General features: G+C 39.5%; 3 gene segments (V, D, J or C); all 3 read left to right on the forward strand.

The window, feature by feature from the left end:
- The window catches only part of LOC101429283 (immunoglobulin kappa variable 3-20-like), a 74,040-nt gene extending 73,461 nt beyond the window's left edge, over nt 1-579 (forward strand). Inside the window, 1 exon segment of the V gene segment in view lies at nt 236-579. Coding sequence covers nt 236-579 — 344 coding nt within the window.
- Nucleotides 1-20,285, forward strand: part of LOC131273808 (immunoglobulin kappa variable 3-11-like) — a 911,457-nt gene that overhangs the window by 166,452 nt on the left and 724,720 nt on the right.
- On the forward strand, nt 16,994-17,588 carry LOC131273013 (immunoglobulin kappa variable 3-20-like). The segment is given in 2 exon segments: nt 16,994-17,058; nt 17,242-17,588. Coding segments are annotated over 2 exon segments (396 nt in total).

Genomic DNA, 20,285 nt, shown 5'->3' on the forward strand with positions numbered 1-20,285 from the left:
GCAAGATGATGTCACATTCCCGACTGCTAATCCTGCTGTTACTCTGGGCCTCATGTGAGAGGTTTAGAAGAGTAGTATGTTTATATTTGGAGAATGGTTTTAACATGCAGAGTGAGAAAACCATTTCATCTAAAGAATATCTGAATATATATGATAAATAAGAAAACCTATATATAGATACATATTTTATACATTCGTGATTTAATGTATGATCAATGTTCTTTGCTGGTTGCAGGTGCCAGTGGGGATATCGTGATGACCCAGTCTCCAGGCTCTGTGGCTGCATCTGCAGGAGAGACCGTCACCCTCAAGTGCAAGACCAGTCAGAGTGTTAGCAGCAACTTAGCCTGGTACCAGCAGAAACCAGGACAGGCTCCTAAACTGCTCATCTATGATGCTTCCACCCGGCCATCTGGGGTCCCTGATCGATTCAGTGGCGGTGGGTCTGGGACAGATTTCACTCTCACCATCAGCAGATTCCAGCCTGAAGATTTGGGGGATTATTACTGTCAGCAACACCAGAGCTCTCCTCCCACAGTGCTTCAACCTCGAACACAAACCTCCTCCCCAGGGCTGTAGGGTAGTCAGTCTTGCAGTACCAGCTGCTTCCTCCTCAAATAGACTTGAATATGTTTGCTTCCTCCCTCTGTCTGAGAAACTACGTCCTATAGGGGACTGTACCATAGAAATATTTTTTTCACTTGGCCAGATCAAATATCAGGGTGAATTGACCCTCTAGGATAGGGTTTTTTAAACTTTACAACCTGATGGAATGATACTCTGTTCCTTGTATCTCCTTAATGTTTAAAAATTCATCATCTTCTTTCTTCTCCCCCATCATCCTCCTACAACTGGTCCTTCCCAAGATTAAATCCTTGATCCCTCATATTCAAAACTTCCCCTGTGGAAGGTCATTTTCCTCCCTTACTCTTTCCTTCCCTGGACTCATTGTCATCCAAGCCTTTCTTTTCAGTGTCACAAAAGATGATTACATTTTCTACTCTAACTTGTTTTTTTATTTAGATAACTATTTTCATTTTAATTGCCATCAAATAGTAATTGTGGGTGCCTTAATATACTATACTCATTGAAGAATGCTTTGGTTATAAGGGATGATGCTCAGCCAATGACATATGTTGATTTCAGTTTGGATATAAAATTTTCCAGTGAGCTTCATATTCCTGCAATTGCCATGCTATTTCTATAGTTCTCTTATAAAATGGCTGAACCATCAAACTTGCCAAAAATTAAATGTGTTCTATATTGTTGTAAGGTCTGTGTTTACTTCATCTTATTCCCATATATTTGAAAGGACATATATAAAATTTTATTCTGTACAATATTACCTAACATTGCATGTTCCATCTGTTTAAAAAAGAAAAAAAAACAATTCAAATAGAACATATGTATTTTTGATGGTGTGAAACAGTGTGAACCTCGGTAAAGTAGGATCTTAAGGTGAATCCATTCTGTGGATGTAACCTATTGTAGGTGGGACACCTTGAGGTGGTTACTTCAGTTCATGCCTGGATCACTGTGAGTCTCAGTCCCTCTACTTGAGTCTTTTATAAGAGAATGAGATTTAAACAAAGAAGGAGAAAGCCATAGTGGCAAGAATCTGAAGCAATGAAAGCTGAAAGTTATGGAAAAAAGAAGCAGATGCCTCCATGTGTCTTGCCATATGACAGAGGATTCGAGCATCACTGGCAGCTGGTCTTTGGGGAGAAAGCATTGCCTGATGATGCCTTGATTTAGACATTTTTCTCAGTCTCAAAATTGTAAGCTTGTACATTAATAAATACCTCTTGGGAAAGCCAATCCATTTCAGTCTGGCTAACTAGAACAGTCTATATCCAAATATTTATAAAATAACTGAAAGTCTGCCTCTTTTTATAAAGCCCTTTTACTTTTCTCCATCTCTTTCAGGTATTCTCATTCTTTCATGGCTACTCTCTAATTCTTCAGCTTTACCCTTCTAGAAATGTGTGAGACTTTTCCCCCTGAACTCTTTCACCAATCGTCAACTTTCTTTCTTACCATCCTTAAAACTACTGTAACCTGAACACTTTAGATAAATTTATTTATTCATTCATTTATTTATTTTATTTATTTCTCTCCTCTCACTGCCCATTCCCACTCACTCCATTGCCTGCTCTCTGCATTCATTCCCTGTGTATTCTTCTGTGTCTGCTTGTATCCTTATCAGCAGCACCAGGAATCTGTCTCTTTTTGTTGTGTCATCTTACTGTGTCAGCTCTCCGTGTGTATAGTGCTACTCCTGGGCAGGCTGTGCTTTTTTTGCACAGGGCAGCTCTCCTTATGGGGCACATTGCTTGTGTGTGGGGCTTCCCTACACGGGGGACACCCCAGAGTGGCATGGCACTCCTTGCATGCCTGAGCACTGTGCATGGGCCAGCTTACCCCATGAGCCAGGAGGCCCTGGGTTTGAACCCTGCACCTCCTAAGTGGTAGGCAGACTATCTACAAGTTGATTCAAATCCACTTCCCTGGATAAAATGTAATTAACACATTATTCTCAGTGTACTAGTGGAAATACTCTGAATATTCTAGTATTATTTCTGAAATTTCTTCGTAAATATTTTGGTGGATGAAATTTAGTTTCACCAAATTTCTCATTAAATCAGAGGAGAATACACTGAACTCTCTGACACACATAACTGTTCTTTACTCTTAGTAATGAAAGCTATTTTCATCATTGACTCCATGTCATTCATTCACACAATAAACATTTATTAAATGGTTCCTCTGTCCTTTGCAAAGTTCTCTCCTATCATTGTAGTTAATGAGATAAAAACACATATGGAAAATTTACACTATGTCATTTTTCAGTGCTAGGTTAAAAAATAAATCAGGTCTGGGATGGAGACTGTGGCTTAGAATGAATAGCAATTTAAAAGATGAAAATATATCAGTTAGCCACTGTCATGTAAGATACCATGCCCAACACCAGTGCCATAAAGCATTAGCTGGTGAGTTTTCGGTGAGCTGTGCAGTCTGTTCATATGGGGCCTCACTGACTCATCAGGGCCTTCTCTTGGTGTATAGTTATCTGGCAGGTCCCCTGAGGTCTGTGTGTTCTAGGCTCAATCATCTTTGATCTCCTTCATATGCTCCTTAGCTGGCCATCAGCCTGACTTTGGGTTTGACTGCACCACATGTCTTTAACCACTTGGCAGACTAATTCTAGATTCTTCTGATGGCTACTTTCATGCTCCAAAAGATGAAATGAAAGCCCATTTCAGAGTGTTTCATTCCCTGATGGATCAACTACCTCTTCCCTGTGCCTCCTTTATTTAAACTTTCCTATTTTGACTCCTTATTCTCCTTCCCTTCCTCTGGTCCCTGTTACTGTCCTCCACATATGACATAAAGGTGTAATCCTTGCCAGCACAGGTTCATACTCTCCTCTGGAGGTCTTGTCTGTCACTCTCCCTCCTTACCTACTGGACCCTCTGTTGGGGCAGGCCCTTCTGCTCAGTGTCCCCTGATTGTATTTTACAGAGCTACCTCAATACCTTTGATGTGCCTTCCATTTTATTTTGAAAATAAGAGAAAGTTTAAAAAGATCGAACATTATCTGTCTTTGTCATTCTCTTCCTTTTAAAGGCCATTCCACAATTTTCTAATCCTACTTATAAATATGTGCAAATTTTGTACATCTTTAACAGTTTCTGCCCATGTGTCCTCAAGTAAATTACTTAACCTCCCAGTGTCAAGGTTTTCTCAGATATAAAGTGTTTATTCTAATTGTCCCTATTTCGTGAGGATGTCTTGAGGCAAAATGAGTCAACACACTCAACACTCATAACAGGTTATGAGCCAAACCTGATACATATAAAACCCTCATTTCCAATGATTGATAGACTTTTCATATTTCTTTTAAAAATCCCTCAATTATTCATCAATTATTAATGATTAAATTAGGGTTTTTTTGTGTGGCTGCTTTAACAAATTGAAAAAAAAAACTTGATAACTCACAATACCAGAAGTCAAATCACGCACACTTTTGGAAGCCAGAGAATTGAAATCAGTGTCTCAAGGCTGCAGTCAAGGATGCTGTAAGGCCACGCTTCTGGAAGCTCTTCAGGAGCATGTATTCCATGACTCTACCAGCCTGTGGAGGCTGCCGGAATTTTTTGTTTTGAGACTTCATTACTCCAGCTTTCAAGCCCAGCATCTTCAAATTACTCTATGCTCTTTTCTCTCTTGCATTTTTATGTTTGTCTGCCAAATTATCCTGTATCCCTTTTATAGGAATACATGAGATCGTATTTTTGCCTAACCTGAAGTCCAAGGATAATGTCTCCATCTCAAACTAAAAAAAGTACAGTGAATGTTTCATATCAGGTAGCATGCATGGGCACCAGAATATAAGACAAGGTATTTTCAGGCTGGTGTTTAGTGTATAGTGTGTTTTCTTCAACCTCAGTGATGTCCATTTATCCCATATGCTAAATACCTGGCCTCATCTCAACATGCCCAAATATCCAAACAAATTATAGCCTCAACTCAATTCCCAAACCTTATCTAAATATCATCTCCTGAACAGTCACAAGTCACCATCTAAATTGTCTAAATTAGGTAAATTAGGTATGCATTACATTCTCAGTAGGGTCCAATCTGGGGTAAAGTAATTTCTGTCTGTCAACCAGAAACAAGAAAAGAATTTCACTCACTACAAAATACCCTGGTGGGGCACGCATAGTATAAATATTGCAGACATCCTAATTCCAAAAGGGAGAGGATGAAAGGAAGAAAGGAAGCACTGCTCCCAAGCAATTTTGAAATCCTGAAGTTCTTTTAGGTTCACTGCCTGGAGTCATCTCTATAACCAAGGGATTGCCCTTTGTGACACGTCTCTGCCCCCTGGACCTCTGGCTTTGGCTTCTGTACCCAAGTCTCTGGCCTCTGAGCCCATGTTTGTTATAACTCTCCCAGCAGAGCTGACCTCTGTCTTATCAGGTGTAGATTGAAGTACATATGTGTTCTTAATCATTGTCAGTATTCCTATCTGTGTGGGCATATTGTAGGTAGGACATTGAATATGTTATTTGAGTTAAGGTGTGGCCGACATGATTGGAAGGGGCCTTAATCCAGAACATCGGATTCTGTTATAAGCATGATAACGTCATTCAAAATATAGAAGCCACAGGGAGGATCCCTAAGATGGAAGTGAACAGAAACCAGAAGAGAAAGAAGAGGACATTGCTATGAAGGCAAGGCAGGGAGAGTAGCCAAGGAGCTTCAAGGATCTCTGGTAGCCAGCACTGGAATGTTGTAGAGTTTAGGGAAAAAGCATTGCTTTGCTGCTTTCTTAGTGGTGGATTTTTTCCTAATCACAAAACAGTGAGCCTATAAATTCTCAGTGTTCAAGCCATCCCATTCTGTAGTACCTATGATAGTAGCCTGGCAAAATAAGGTATCATACTTTGTTTTTCTTCAAAGGTTTTTTGAAGTTCATAGTTTAATCAGTGTGTAGAATTTTGTAATTCCACAGCCTTCTTTAATTTTGTCCTCTTGTTGTCTTTTTCACCTCAGCATACGGTATTTTTGATAATATAACATTCTCAAAAATATTCTAGTTTAGAAGAACACAAATCAATAATGAGTGGAGGGACTATGGATAAGGAGTCTGGAATTTCATAAATCCTGAGGACCTCTAACAGGCCTTTCTCCTAAAGTAGGAAAGTTTGGTTACAACTGAATTCTATTAGAGGGATATGTGCAAAAAACAAGTGCATTAAGATCAAGTAAGTGGGAACTTTGCAATATTTCCAATTCCTCACAATATCCTCAAATATATTTCTACATATATTTTTTTAAAAAGATGCATAACCTGAGAGAACAACCAACTAGACGGGGCAGAGTAAGGAGCATCTAGAGTCATCTCCTGCTACATGGCGGAGTTAGTAAATGCTCAGAGCTCTTGAGATAGCTGAAGAACCTGCCTGGGGGCTTCAAGAGACCAGAAGTGCATCCTGCAACATTCTTGAAGGAATGAAAAGAGGAGGTTGCCCATCTGCAGACAAAACTCAGAAGTAGAGCACTCCAAGCCACGAGGCTGGTGCCCATCCTCCAATGGAGGCACAAGCCACCTGGGGAGCTGTTCTGCAGCTGAAATAGAAAGCTCCACTTCCAAATATGGGGGAGGAAGAGATGGTTGGGCAGTAACGTCAGTTACTGATGAGTAAATTCAGTGAGTAGAAGTACAACCCTAAGAACAGCTGAAGTTTGAAATTGTCCAAATGAGAAAGAAGCAGGTAGCTGCCATCTTAACTCTGCACCTGGCATGAGGGGAAGTAGGCAGGACTGAAAATCACAGTGCTGGTGGGGACCGGATTCTTTCCATCCAGGCCATATTGCAGTTCTAGCCTAGGGCCCAGTGTCACATCCAGCAGGGAGGCAGCCTCTCTAGGAAATTACTGGCAAAGTGTCAAAGCCATTTGTTCATGCTAAGTTGGCAATGCAAATCACCCAGAAGCAATTCTGTGGCTGGAATTGGAAGCTCCATTCCTAAGAACAGGGGGGGAGGAGATGTTTGGCCACTGCTTTCAGCTACTGATTAGGAAATATGGCTAAAGTATAATCCTAAGAACATCTAAAGTTTGAAATTGTCAAAGTCTGAAAGAGGCTGATACCCTCCACTTAGATCCGGTCCCCAGTGTGAAGGGAAACCGGACAGAACAAAAATCACATTGACTGTAGGATACAGGTTATTTCACCCACATCACCCTGCAGCCTTAGCCCAGTCTTCAGTCCCACCTCTTGCAGGGAGGATGTTGGCAGGTCCTGCACAAGTCTATCCAGGTAACTGCATGTATATTAGGCTGGCAAAGACTGAATAATGGGAAGTCTACTGGGGCAACTGTGGTCATCTTTGGACCCAAACTGCATAGATTGTTGCCCACACCTGCAGCTTTCCCCAACCCAAAGCAAGGGAGAAAGGGGTGTGAAGCGTCATTAGTCTCTCTGGGCAACTACAGTCTAGGCTTGCACAACTTGTATTATTCCACATAGATGTGACTTTGTCCCTACCCCTGGAGAAAGTTGGGAAAAGCTGCATTGGTATCTGGAGCGATGAGCATAGCTTCAACCTCCATACCTTATAACATTAACTACATCCTTGGCTCCTACTACACAACCAGCAAGGGGGAAAGGGTAGGAAGTCCTAAACTAAAGAGAAAAACTACACTCAGAATAAATACTGTAGTAAGCCAGATGCCAAGACACCAACAAAAACTTTAATCCACACCAAAAAAACAGAAAGAGATGGCCCAGTTAAAGGAAGAAGTTAAGCCTCCAGATGATATAAAGGAGTTGAGACAACTAATCATAGATGTTCAAACAAATCTCTTTGATAAATTCAATGAGATGGCTAAAGAAATTATGGATATTAGGAAGACATGGATGATCACAAATTAAAATTTGAAAGCATATACAAAAAAAGCTGATCTTTTGGGAATGAATGGTACAATAAGTCAAATTTAAAAATATTGGAATCATAAATTGCAGATTTGAGGAGACAGAAGAAGGGTTTGGTGAGCTTAAAAAATGGCTTCTTGAAGTGTGCAATAAAAGAACAGATGAAGAAAAGAATGGAAAAAATTGAACAAGGTCTCAGGGAAATAATGACATGAAAAATTGTGCAAACATACATGTCATGAATGTCCCAGAAGGAGAAGAGAAGGGAAAAGGGGAAGAAGGAATATTAGAAGAAATTATGGTAGAAATTTTCCCAACCCTATTGAAGGACATAGACATCCATGTCTAAGAAACCCAATGTACTCCCATTCAAAATATTTTAAATAGGCCAACTTCAAGACACACACTGACCAAAATGTCCAATACCAATGTCTCAGAATTCTGAGAACAAAATAAAAGCAATGCTTAAAAAATAAGGATATCCAATAAGATAGAGTGCTAATTTCTCACAAGAAATCATGGAGGCAAGAAGACAGTGGTATGATATATTTATGATATTACAAGAGTAAAACTTACATTCAAGGATCTTATATTTGGCAAGATTATATTTCAAATATGAGGGTGAGTTTAGAATATCAGTGATAAACAGAAACTGGGACAATTTCTAAAGAAGAGACCAGATTTTCAGGAAATACTAAGGGTGTCCTAGAACATGAAAAGATAGGAGAGAGAGGCTTGGAAGAGAGTCTAGAAATGAAGATTATATCAACAAAAGTACCAAATGTCAAAAGAGTGGTGAAAATAGAATATGGCAGATAACACTCAAATAGGCAGGAATAAACTTAAGCAATGATGTAAAGCACTAGTATTCAGAAAATTGCAACTCAATGTTAAAAGAAATCAAAAAAGGCCTAAATAAATGGAAAACCATTCCATGCTCATTCATTGGAAGACTAACTATAATTAAGATGTTAATTCCACTCTAATTTATATATAGATTCAATGCAACCCTGTAAAATTTCCACCAGCATTTAAAAATATCAAAAATGCAATTATCAAATTTATTTGGAAGGGTATGGGGTCCTGAATAGCCAGAAACTTTTAAAAAGGAAAAGCAATCTGTCATGTCCAGATTTTAAAGCACGTTATCTAGCTACAGTGGTAAAACAGCTTGGTACTGGCATAAAAACAGACATGTAGAATAATGGATCCTAACTTCAGAAACAGACCTTCACATGTATGGTCAAGTGATTTTTGACTAGCCTGTCAAAACTACACATCTTGGTCAGAACAGTCCATTCAAGAAATGATGCTGAAAGTACGATATCTATAGCTAAAAGAAGAAATGAGGGCCCCTATCTCACATGTTATCCAAAAATTAATTCAAAACTGATAAAAAACCTAAAAATAAAGCCAAGAACCATTAGCTTTCTAGACAAAAATGTAAGAAAATATCTTCAAGACATGGTGTTAGATGGTGGTATCTCAAAGGAAATAAGAGGAAGCCAGGCACGGGCTACTGATGTTTAATGTATGTAGAAGTTTTAATTAGCTTTATGGTATAAGTGCAGAAATGTATAGAGTGGATAATAATACATAGTGATTAATAGATTATAAAAGGGGTTGTGGATGAAAATGGATGTCTAGGGAAGTAAGAGCCAATTGACAGAATGCTAGAGAATATTCTAGGAACTGAATAGCATGGAAAACCAAGAGATGGATGAGAATTGTGGTTGATGGTACAAACGCAAAAGTGTCCTTTGTTAGCTAGGGCAAATGTACATCACTAATGCAGGGTGGTGGGAATGTCGGGAAGCATGGGAAAATAACAGCTGGAGTGAACTATGGATTGTGGTTAGCAGTAATAATATAATATTCTTGCATCTATGCAAAAGATGTACTTTGTTAATAATGGGGCAGTTTGCAAAATGTGGGCCAAATGTACACTATGTAGGTGGTAATATTCAGAGGACATTATCTTACCTATAACAAATACGCTGCCACTGTGTGGTGTGTTGCTAAAGGGATGTTGTTTGGGAATTCTACACATGTGCATGATTGTGTTATAAGATTACAACTTGTGTCATAAAAATATATTTTAAAAATAATAACAGTGGTTTTTTGGGAAAATACACCAAATATAAGATAATGACTATAATTAGTAGTAAGATTTTCACAATACTCTTTCCTACTGTGTCACAAGCATCTCGTAAGAATGCAAGGTATTTGTGGTGGACCAATATATGAGCCTCCTTTATGATGTTATGCATGTTTGCTATCTATGTGCACAACTTTTAATATACACTTGTTGTTTTTGTATCTTCATATATAAATGATACAATTATAATAATAATAGGGTGTGTTGGGGAAAATGTTTTGGCTAGCAGTAATATATTGACAATGTCCTTTAATAAATACTTAAAAATGTTTATCAACCATGCAAGTTTGTTTGTAGGGTGAGGTACAAGAATCCTGTATGATGTTACATATTTTTGTTTTGTAAGTTCACAATTATTACTATACATGTATTGTTTATGATGAATGATATATTTCAATAAAGTGAAAACATGTGCAGAACCTGAAAACAATTTCATAGACTGAAATAATTGTTGGCTTAATGTTGTCTGTTCATTCAACAGGAACTTTTAAGTGGCATCTCTTTGCTTGACTCAGAGAAAATTTGCTACAAAGCAGTATAAAATTCCAGAATTTGGAATATTTGAGTTCCTGACAGAGCTGCATGGAATTTTCCCTGAAGTCTATAAGATAAGACAAGCTAGGATCAATTCAATCTAAAATTTGATTAAAAAGATGTGTTGAAATCTCTTTGTGTAGCTATAGATATTCTTCTTAAAGTCAATAAAAAATGTCTTTTAAGTGACTATTGCTTATATGATGGATGAAGTATGTATGGCAGGTTAAATAGTGTAACAACAGTGCATTATATATGTTTTTATTTTATATTAGAAAAAATAAGTGAAATATTTTTGAAAATTTAATATCTGATATGAAGGAGTATCAGGTATTAAATGTGCACATGTCTTCTCTCCATTTCACATATCATTAGGCAAGAGGGTCCCCCTTGGATCTTTCCAGGGTAGTCTCATCTCCATTCCTCATTTCTGCTCCTTGTTTGAAGTGATCCATATACACATGCCTAATGTCTTTCAACTTGCAAAAATTGTCAAATCTCCCTGGACCTTATGTTCAGTTCATTCTTTCTTTACAGATCATAAATTAATTTTAGCATCTTTTGTTCTAGACAGATGGAATATTACCCAAATCATAATTCCTAGTTCCTGTTTACTTAACAGTTATTTTTTCACTTTACCATTTTCCCTTTCTTCTGTAGTTTGCATATGTAGCAAGATGAACATGGGACATGGCGTGAACTCTTCGCTTGGAAATCTCCTAGGCTAAGTGTGGAAGTTTATTGATTTCGAGTTCTGCTTTTCACGCAAAATACTCTTAGACAAAATTCAGCAAGGTTCTGCTTCTATATACAAGGATTATCATATTTCCTTTTTAAGGTAACAGCTCATCATTTCCTCTGAGCCCACAACGGAAGCAAATGTCTATATTTCTAACAATGTTCTGCTTAAAGAAATCTATGTTTTATAAGAGGTCTCAAAATTCTTCCAGTCTTTACCCATAAACCATTTTGATTGTCGCTTCCACATATTTGGTATTTGTTATAGAACCACCCATGCTTGGTACTAAAATCCGTCAGGATTCCACCACAGAAATAAAACATAAGACCTATATTAAGAACCTTACTGCAATGAATAATTTGATTGTTGTGGGTGAGTTTGTTCAGTTCTCAAGCCTCCTAATTCCTGTCTTTACTGTCTTAATACCACTTTATTTTCTATTTTTTGTCAAATGTCCCTCCTGTAAGAATATATGTGATGACATTGGGCATCCAGGGTTTTGATACAGGCAATTCTCCCATCTGAAGTTATAAGTTAATCACATCTGCAGAGATTTTATATATGAGGTACCTCATATAGGTTCCCAGGATTAGGATTGTTTAATAGGGTCTCCTTCAGATGACTATAAACACACAGAAACATATCTTCAGACCTCATGAGGCCTCTAGGATCTTCTCGTTGACTAATTCTGTGTGACCATTGCTTGGACATTTGCTATCTTTGTCTCTGGGACTATCACTCATAAGGTATTGTTACTTGTTTAATCTTCTCAGTTCAGTCATCTTGTAAATTGTTGATAATCAGCCTGTGGGAGGGAATGGTTAGAGGCATGATTGGGGCTTGAGGGATGACATGATGGAAAATGTTGGGTATGAAAATGACTTTTGACGAAGGGGTTACATTTCCAACTACCACTCTTAATTCTCCATTTTTGCAGAGGTCCATGGATTACTTCCCTAAGATGTCTGTAATTAGTTCACTATTGCATTGAGTAAAACCATAACAGGATTTGGGTTATGTAGTCAGTTGATTGCATCTACAGCTGACTGCAACTTCAATCAGTGAAATACTTCCCTCAGCATTGTAGGGAGTCTTTTTATACAATTCGATGGTGGCCTCAAGAAAAAAAATACAAACAAAAACATAGGTAAATGAGCACTGGTCTCAAATTTAAATTCTGTGCCTAAATGACTAGTCCATGCCCTTCACTTGCTGTCCTTCTGTTTCCCAATTAATAAATGAGAACTTTCATTTCTAAGCTTCTTTCTCCTTTTAAGAGTCTCAGATTCTTTGTCCCTGAATATAGAAACCATGAGTAGTAGGTACTGAGGGGGCAGCACTCTGTTTTAGAATTAGGGTTCTTTATCAGGCTACCTGAAAGTGAATCCTAAACTCTGGATTTAAAAAGTGTATGACCCAGGACAACTCCAAGTCCTGAAAACGCCTCCACATCTCATCTCTTCCTCCCATTCCGTACCCCCAGCAGCCACCATGGCCACATTCTCCACACCAGTGCCACATTTTCTTGAATTACTAATCACAATAGTTCATGAATAGATTATCAGTAAGTCCACTCTAATCAATATACTAGTCCTCCATCCTGTGGACCTTGGAATGGTTGTGTCCACTCCACATCTATATCAAGAGGGGATTTAGATTCCACATGGATGCTAGATGCAATTATCCTGCTTTCAGTTGTAGGCACTCTTGGCTCCCTGGTGTGGTGGTTGACCTTCTTCACCTCCATGTTAGCTGAGTGGGGTAAGTCCAATAAACCAGAGGGTAGGAGTTGCAAGTCTGTTGAGGCTCAGGGCCTGGCTATCACATGGTCAGTCCAGAGATTCAGGTCCCCTGGGTATACATTAAACCCCAGCACCAACTACAGTTCTGGTAAAAGTATGAGGAGAAGCTTGTGAACAAAGATCACATCTGAGTCCAGCTACATCACACAGAAACACAAATTCCAAAGTAGGGCAAACTGAGATGGCACTGAACTTGATCTGCCATGACCAAAGAACCTATGGGTTTTTGAAGCCCTCAGAAGAACCAATACCTGGGGTTGTATCTACTTTATCTGTCTCTGGTACTCTGCTGAGTTGTGCATAAGGGCAACCCCACTGATAACCTACGGGTTCTTTTTGGAGTATCATAGCCATATAAACTCATTTGTCCTTTCCATTTCCACCATTTATTCAGGTCAAACAGCATTTTTAACTCCTGGTATTATATGTAGATTGAGATATTCTGCTGGTCCGAGTTGACCCTTTTATTCAAGGTAATTTTCTAGTTACATCATCAGCTGGTAATTGGTAGTAATCCCTCAGCACCAGGGAGGCTCATGCCCTGGAGTCATGTCCCACGCCAGGGGGGGGGGGGAAGGGGGGGTGGGAAGGCAACGCATTTACACGCTGAGTTTGGCATTGAGACTGGCCACTTTTGAGCAACATGGAAGCTCTCAGGAGGTAACTCTTAGGCGCCCTACAGCTCTAGGCCTTGTTCTTATTTCAAGTGCACAGCTCACAAGAATAGTCATTAGTATCAAGGGCTCATTGTTGGACCTTCATTCTTTTTTGGTCTTTCCTGTTGCACTTGGTGGATTGTTCTAGTGTATTTTAAATTTCATTTATTGATTTCATTCCAATAAGATTTGCTATTTTTCTATGTATGCTTTCAAATTCTTCTTTGTTCTCATCTAATGTCTACTTAATATCCTTAATCTCTTTAGCCATCTCAATGAGTTTATTAAGGAGATTTGCTTAAACAACTATAATTAGTTGTTTCAACTCCTTTATGCCATCTGGAGGCATATCTTGCTTCTTTTTCTGGGTTATATATTCCTGTTTCTTAGCGTGGGTAGAAATTTTTTGTTGGTACCTCGATGTCTGGCTTCCTAGAGTATTCATTCTGGGTGCAGTTTTGCTCTTTAGTTTAGGGTTTTCTTGCCCTTTCTCCCTTGCTGGTTGTGTAGTAGGAGCCAAGGATGCACTTGGTGTTGTGAGCTGTGGAGGCTCAAGGCGCCCTCAGTGCCCCAGAGACTGAGGAAATTTCTTCCACATTTCTTCTTCCTAGGTGTTTGGGCCAAGCTACATCTGTGTATAATAATCCAAGTTGTGTAGTTCTAGACTGTGATTGCCCAGATAGACTTATAAAGCTTTAAGTACCTTTCTCCTCTCCCTGGGGCTGGGATGGAGCTACAGGTGTGGGGAGCAATGTATGTATTACAGGTCCAAGGTGACTGCAGTTGTCTTGTACATATGCTATTCTGTTAGTGCTAGCCAAATGCACTGTCATTTACCTGGAAAAACTGTTGCAGGGCCTGATGAGTTCTCCCTGCTAGATGTGGGGTTGAAGCTTAGCTTGGACTGAGGGCAACCCGGTTGAAAGATACCTGTCCCTTCAATCACAGTGATTTTCAGTGAGCCAGCTTGTCCTCATGCTGTGTTCATAGTCAAAGTGGAGGTTACCAGTCACTTTCTGACTTGGACATTTTAATACTTTAGCTATTTTTAGAGTTATACTCTAGCGATCCAAATTCATTAATCAATAGCTGAAATCAGTCAACCATTTCTTCCTCCCTGTTTTTGGGAGATGGAGATACAAATTCCAGCCACAGGATAGCCCCTGAGGTGGCCTGTGTGCCCAAGCAGGGTGACCACCAGCCTTCTTGGTGTGGCCTATATTTTCCTGGATAGGCTGGTGCATGCCTTTCCAGTTATGTCCCTGCCAGAGGTGGGGCTGGGGTTTATGCTATAACTGCAATTTGGTCAGGATGGAAAGAAGCTGGTCCCTACCAGCAGTGTGATATTCAGTACATGCTGCTTCCCCTTGTGCCAGAGGTGGAGTTAAAATGGTGCTACTGGCCTCTTTCTGACCTGGACAGGCTCAAACCTTACCTCTTCTAAGGATTATAAGATAGCCCACCAGATTTACTCATCAGTATCTTAAGTTAGTACACAACCCTCTCTTTCTTCCCCATTTTTGGAAAGTGGAGCTTCCAATTCCAGCCATGGAAATACTCCTTAGGCAGTGGAAGATGGGCACCAGCCTCTGGGATGTGGAATGCCCTACTCTTAAATCTTCTCTGCAGATGGGGAGTATCCTCCTTCCAATCTTTCCACGATGTTGCACGATGACCTTCTTGTCTCCTGGAGCCACCCAAGAGGTGCTTTAGATAGCTCTGGGTGATTACTAACTGCCTGTAGCATGAGCTGACTATAGGAGCTCCTTACTCTTCACCATCTTGCTGGTTCTATTTCTCCTTACTTATATACTTATATGCAGGAAGAAGTCATATGTTGTGCATTCTCTAATAACACTAAGATGGAAAACAGTAATTGCATTTAGCAATTTATTTATAGTTGCTAGATTCACACAATTTGGACATAACATGTAGAAATTTTTCTAATATGCATCTCTGAGTCTAAAATATTTCAAACTGAATCCTCTGCCATGATGGGGGCAGCAGATATCTTCAACCTCCAATGTCTCATGACTGGCATCCAGCATTGATGTTGCCATCAGGAGTGTCCACCATCCATCTGTGGTAGAATGGGATCAAGTCTTTCTCTTTTTGTGATGTCCCAGACTGTGTTAATGCCATCTAACTTCCAACACATTTCCTATGCTGCCCCAGCTTGTGATCAGATCTGTAAGCCAAGGGTATTCATTTTATACTTTCATTTTTGCTTAGCAAAACCCACTCCATTTCTGTTGTTTGCATCCAAGAGACCAATCCCTAAAACATTTTTCATATTTGGTAGCATTACCCTGTATCAAAATTTATTTCCCCTTGAATATTTATGGCTATGGTGACCTATTTTCATTTCTGCAAATTTATGAAATAGCAAAAAAAAACTAAAATTACTCATTAGTTTATTGCTCTAATTCTGTTTTACTTGTAAATAAATTTTACATAATTGATTTATATCATTTATTTATTTATCTTTTCATTCATATACTTATTATACAAATACTAGTTGCTATCTCATACAGTTCTGGTACTCTTTTTTGTACTCCAATAATGGCTGTTAATGAATAACCTGACATTTGGAGGAGAGAGGTTGGGAGATAAACCCAACAAAATACAGAATCTTTCCATCTTAGTGTATTGATCCTGTGAGGGCTCACCTTGTCAACTAGGTGACAGTGCCTTCAGGGCTGGGGCAATGCTTTCCAGGAAGCTTTGTATGCTCTAAATCAACGTTCACTCTATGGTGCTGTTTCTCCCCTAGCTGGGATTCACAATCCTGGAATCAAGGGGTGGAAATGCGAGGGGCACCACTCACTAATACCCTAGTTATCCACAGAATAGTGTCCTATGCCTAGAAGTGTTCATGATATTGTTATCTGCTTAGTTCTAAAAGTATCATTAGTTTTGGATAGGAATAAATGACCTGCTCTATCAGACCTTGGGAGCTGAATCCATTTTACCTACGACCACTAGGTGGAGGTGTTACACTTCAGTTCTGCTAATCAGGTCATTAGTGGTTTTAGAAAGTGGTCGATTTAAATGACAGTGCTTAGGGTGACTTGTAAGTATCTGGTGACTCATTTCTGGGAGTATTACTTGTATTAAGGGCAATAAGAAGGTCTTGTTTTGTATATATTAAGTAAGATGCCTTTGGAATGTTGAAGAGGAGCTTCAAATACCTGTTTAAAATCTAGACTGAGATAGATACACCACACATGCACTGCATCTTAATATATCTAATGATATGAGTATATTTCACCTAGGTTTGGGCACCATGGCTACAACATTTAATCAAGTTCTGACATTACACTTACAGATGGATGTATTTTCTTACAAATTCCTTTTGTTTTCAAAGGTGCAGTTGATTTGAAAGAGTAAAATTGCTGATAAAATATTTCATTTTCTGAATTGTGCTGACTATTGTTCACAGTTGTGGGGTTAAATTAATTTCTTGCCTTTTGCAGGAGTGTAGTTACATTTCCTGTGTGCATGATATTTTTATCTCTTTCCATTATTTATCTTCACAACCCACTGCACAGGTACATTTGCCTTTATACTCTCTATTGATTTGCATATACTCCTCGGGGACTTGGTTGTCTGCTCAGAGCTCTATTAATGCAGTTTCCCTTGAAATGGGCACTGAGTACATCAGATAGGTGAGCAAGATGATGTCACATTCCCAACTGCTCATCCTGCTGGTACTCTGGGCCTCAGGTGAGAGATTTAGAAGGGTATTATCTTTATAAGTTTTGAGAATGGTTTTAACATGCAGAGTGAGCAAACCATTTCATCTAAAGCAGATCTGAATATATATGATAAATAAGAAAACTTACATTTAGATACATATTTTATATATTCATAATTTAATGTATGATCTATGTTCTTTTCTGGTTGCAGGTGCCAGTGGGGATATCGTGATGACCCAGTCTCCAGGCTCTGTGGCTGCATCTGTAGGAGAGACCATCACCCTCAAGTGCAAGGCCAGTCAGAGTGTTTCCAGCAGCTACTTACATTGGTACCACCAGAAACCAGGACAGGCTCCTAAACTGCTCATCTATGGTGCATCCAACCAGCCATCTGGGGTCCCTGATCGATTCAGTGGCAGTAGGTCTGGGACAGATTACACTCTCACCATCAGCAGATTCCAGCCTGAAGATCTGGGAGATTATTACTGTCAGCGGGGTTACAACTATCCTCCCACAGTGCTTCAGCCTCGAACACAAACCTCCTCCCCAGGGCTGTAGGGCAGTGAGTCTTGCAGCACCAGCTGCTTCCTCCTCAAATAGACTTGAATATGTTTGCATCCCTCATCTGTATGAGAAACCACATCCTTTAGGGGACTGTACCATAGAAATCTTTTTTTCTCTTAGCCAGATCTAGTGACAGGTGAGTTGAACCTCTAGGCTAGGGTCTTTTAAACTTTACAACCTGATGGATTGATTATCTATTCATTGTATCTCCTTAATGTTTAAAAATTTATCATCTTCTTTCCTTATCCCTTCCATATTCTACCTTCTCCCCCATTATCTTCCAACTCTGGTCCTTCCCAAGATTAAATACTTGATCCGTCACATTCAAAACTTCCCCTATGGAAGGTCATTTACCTCCTTAACTCATTTCATTCACTGGACCCTTTGCCATCCATGCCTTTTTCTTGATTTTCACAAAGGAGTATTTGATTTGCTACTCTATCTTCCTTTTTAACTTAGATAATCATTTTCATTTCTTATTGCCATCAAATAGTAATTATGGGTGCCTTAATATACTATACTTATTTAAGACTGCTTAGGTTATAAGGGATGATGCTCAGCCAATGAAATATGTTGATTTTAGTTTGGCCGCTGCTCTGTGGCTGGAATTGAAAGCTCCACTTTCAAAATATGGGGGAGGAAGAGACGGTTGGGTACCAACTTCAGCTCCTGATAAGTAAATTCGCTGGACAAAAATATAACCCTAAGGACAATTAAGTATGAAATTGTTCAAGTGAGAAAGAGGCCGGTAGCTGGCATCTTAACTCAGCGCCTGGCAGAGGGGAAGCAGGGAGGACTAAAAATCACAGTGCAGTGGGGACCAGCTTCTTTCCATCTAGGCCATATTGCAGGTCTAGCCTAGGCCCCAGCCCCACCTCTACAGGGAGGAAGCTGGGGGACCTGTGGCAGCCTCTCTAGGAAATTACTGGCCAAGTCTCAGAGGCATTTGATCACCTGATGTTGGCAATGCAAGTCACCCAGTGCAATTCTGTGGCTGGAATTGGAAGCTCCACTCCCAAAATCAGGGGGTGGGGAAGAGATGTTTGGCCACTGTTTGCAGCTACTGATGAGTAAATTTGGCTCACTAAAGTTTAACACTAAGAGTATCTAAAGTTTGAAACCGTTGAAGTCTGAAAGAGGCCTTTGTCCTCCATTTTGACCCTGCCCCCAGTGTGAGGGGAAAATGGGCTGAACAATATCATAGTGACTGTAGGAACCAGTTTTTTCACCCAGATCACCCCTGAAGCCTTAGCCCAGGCTTAAGCCCCAACTCTGGCAGGGAGGAGGCTGGCGGGCTCTGCACAAGCCTATCAAGTTAACCACAGGAACATTTGGCTGACAAAGACTGAATAATCAGAATTCTACCAGGGCAACTGTGGTCATCTTTGGACTTGAACTGCATAGATTGTTGCCCACACCTACACCTCCACCCCTACCCAAGGCAAGGGAGAAAGGGGTGTGAAGCTTCATCAGTCTCTGGGCAGCTACAGTTTAGGCCAGCACAACTTGTATTAATCCACAAAGCTGTGACTTTGTCCCTACCCCTGGCAAAGGAGAAAGTTGGGAGAAGCTTCCTTGGTCCCTGGTGCAATGAGGGCAGCTTCAGCCTCCATATCTTGTAACGCCAACTGCATCCTTGGCTCCTACTGCACAATCAGCAAGGGAGAAAGGGCAGGAAACCTGAAACTAATGAGAAAAACTACACCCAGAGGAAATACTCTAGTAAGCCAGATGCCAAGACACAACCAAAAATTATAATCCACACTAAGAAACAGGAAGATATGGCCCAGTTAAAAGAACAAGATAAGCCTCCAGATGACATAAAGAAGTTGAGGCAACTAATCATAGATGTTCAAACAAATCTCCTTAGTAAATTCAATGAGATAGTTAAAGAGATTAAGGATATTAAGAAGACACTGGATGAGCACAATGTAAAATTTGAAGGCATACATTGAAAAAAAAACAGATCTTATGGGAATGAATGGTGCAATATGTCAAATTAAAAAATATTGGAATCACAAATAGCAGATTTGAGGAAGCAAAAGGAATGATTGGTGAGCTTAAAAAATGGCCTCTGAAAGTGAACATAGAAATGAACAGATGAAGAAAAGAATGAAAAAAATTGAACAAGGTCTCAGGGAACTAATGACATGAAAAATTTTGAATACATACATGTCACGGGTATCCCAGAAGTAGAAGGGAAGGGAAAGGGGATAAAACTAAATATTTGAAGAAATAATGGTAGAAAATTTCCCAACCCTATTGAAGGACGTAGATATCCATGTCTAAGAAGCCCAATGTACTCCCATTCAAAATACTCCAAATAGACCAACTTCAAGACACACCCTGACCAAAATGTAAATGCCAAAGTCAAAGTGAGAATTCTGAGAATGAGATAAAAGCAATGCAAAAGAATAAGGATACCCAATAAGATAGAGTGCTGTTTTGTCACAAAAAAAAAAGAAGACAAGAAGACAGTGGTATGCTATATTTATGATACTACAAGAGAAAAACCTCCATTTGAGAATCCCTCAATCAGAGGATACATAGGAGGGACTTCTGGACTTAATCCTCTTTTTTTAAACATTTTTAAATTTTTGTACTTATTTTTTCTTTAGTTAGGCCAGTAAATTATTCAGGCAGGGAAGGAAGAGAAATGAGAGAAAAAAATATATCATGGGTCCCAAATAG

Source organism: Dasypus novemcinctus, chromosome 17 (assembly GCF_030445035.2).
Source record: "Dasypus novemcinctus isolate mDasNov1 chromosome 17, mDasNov1.1.hap2, whole genome shotgun sequence".
Classification (NCBI taxonomy): Eukaryota; Metazoa; Chordata; class Mammalia; order Cingulata; family Dasypodidae; genus Dasypus; species Dasypus novemcinctus.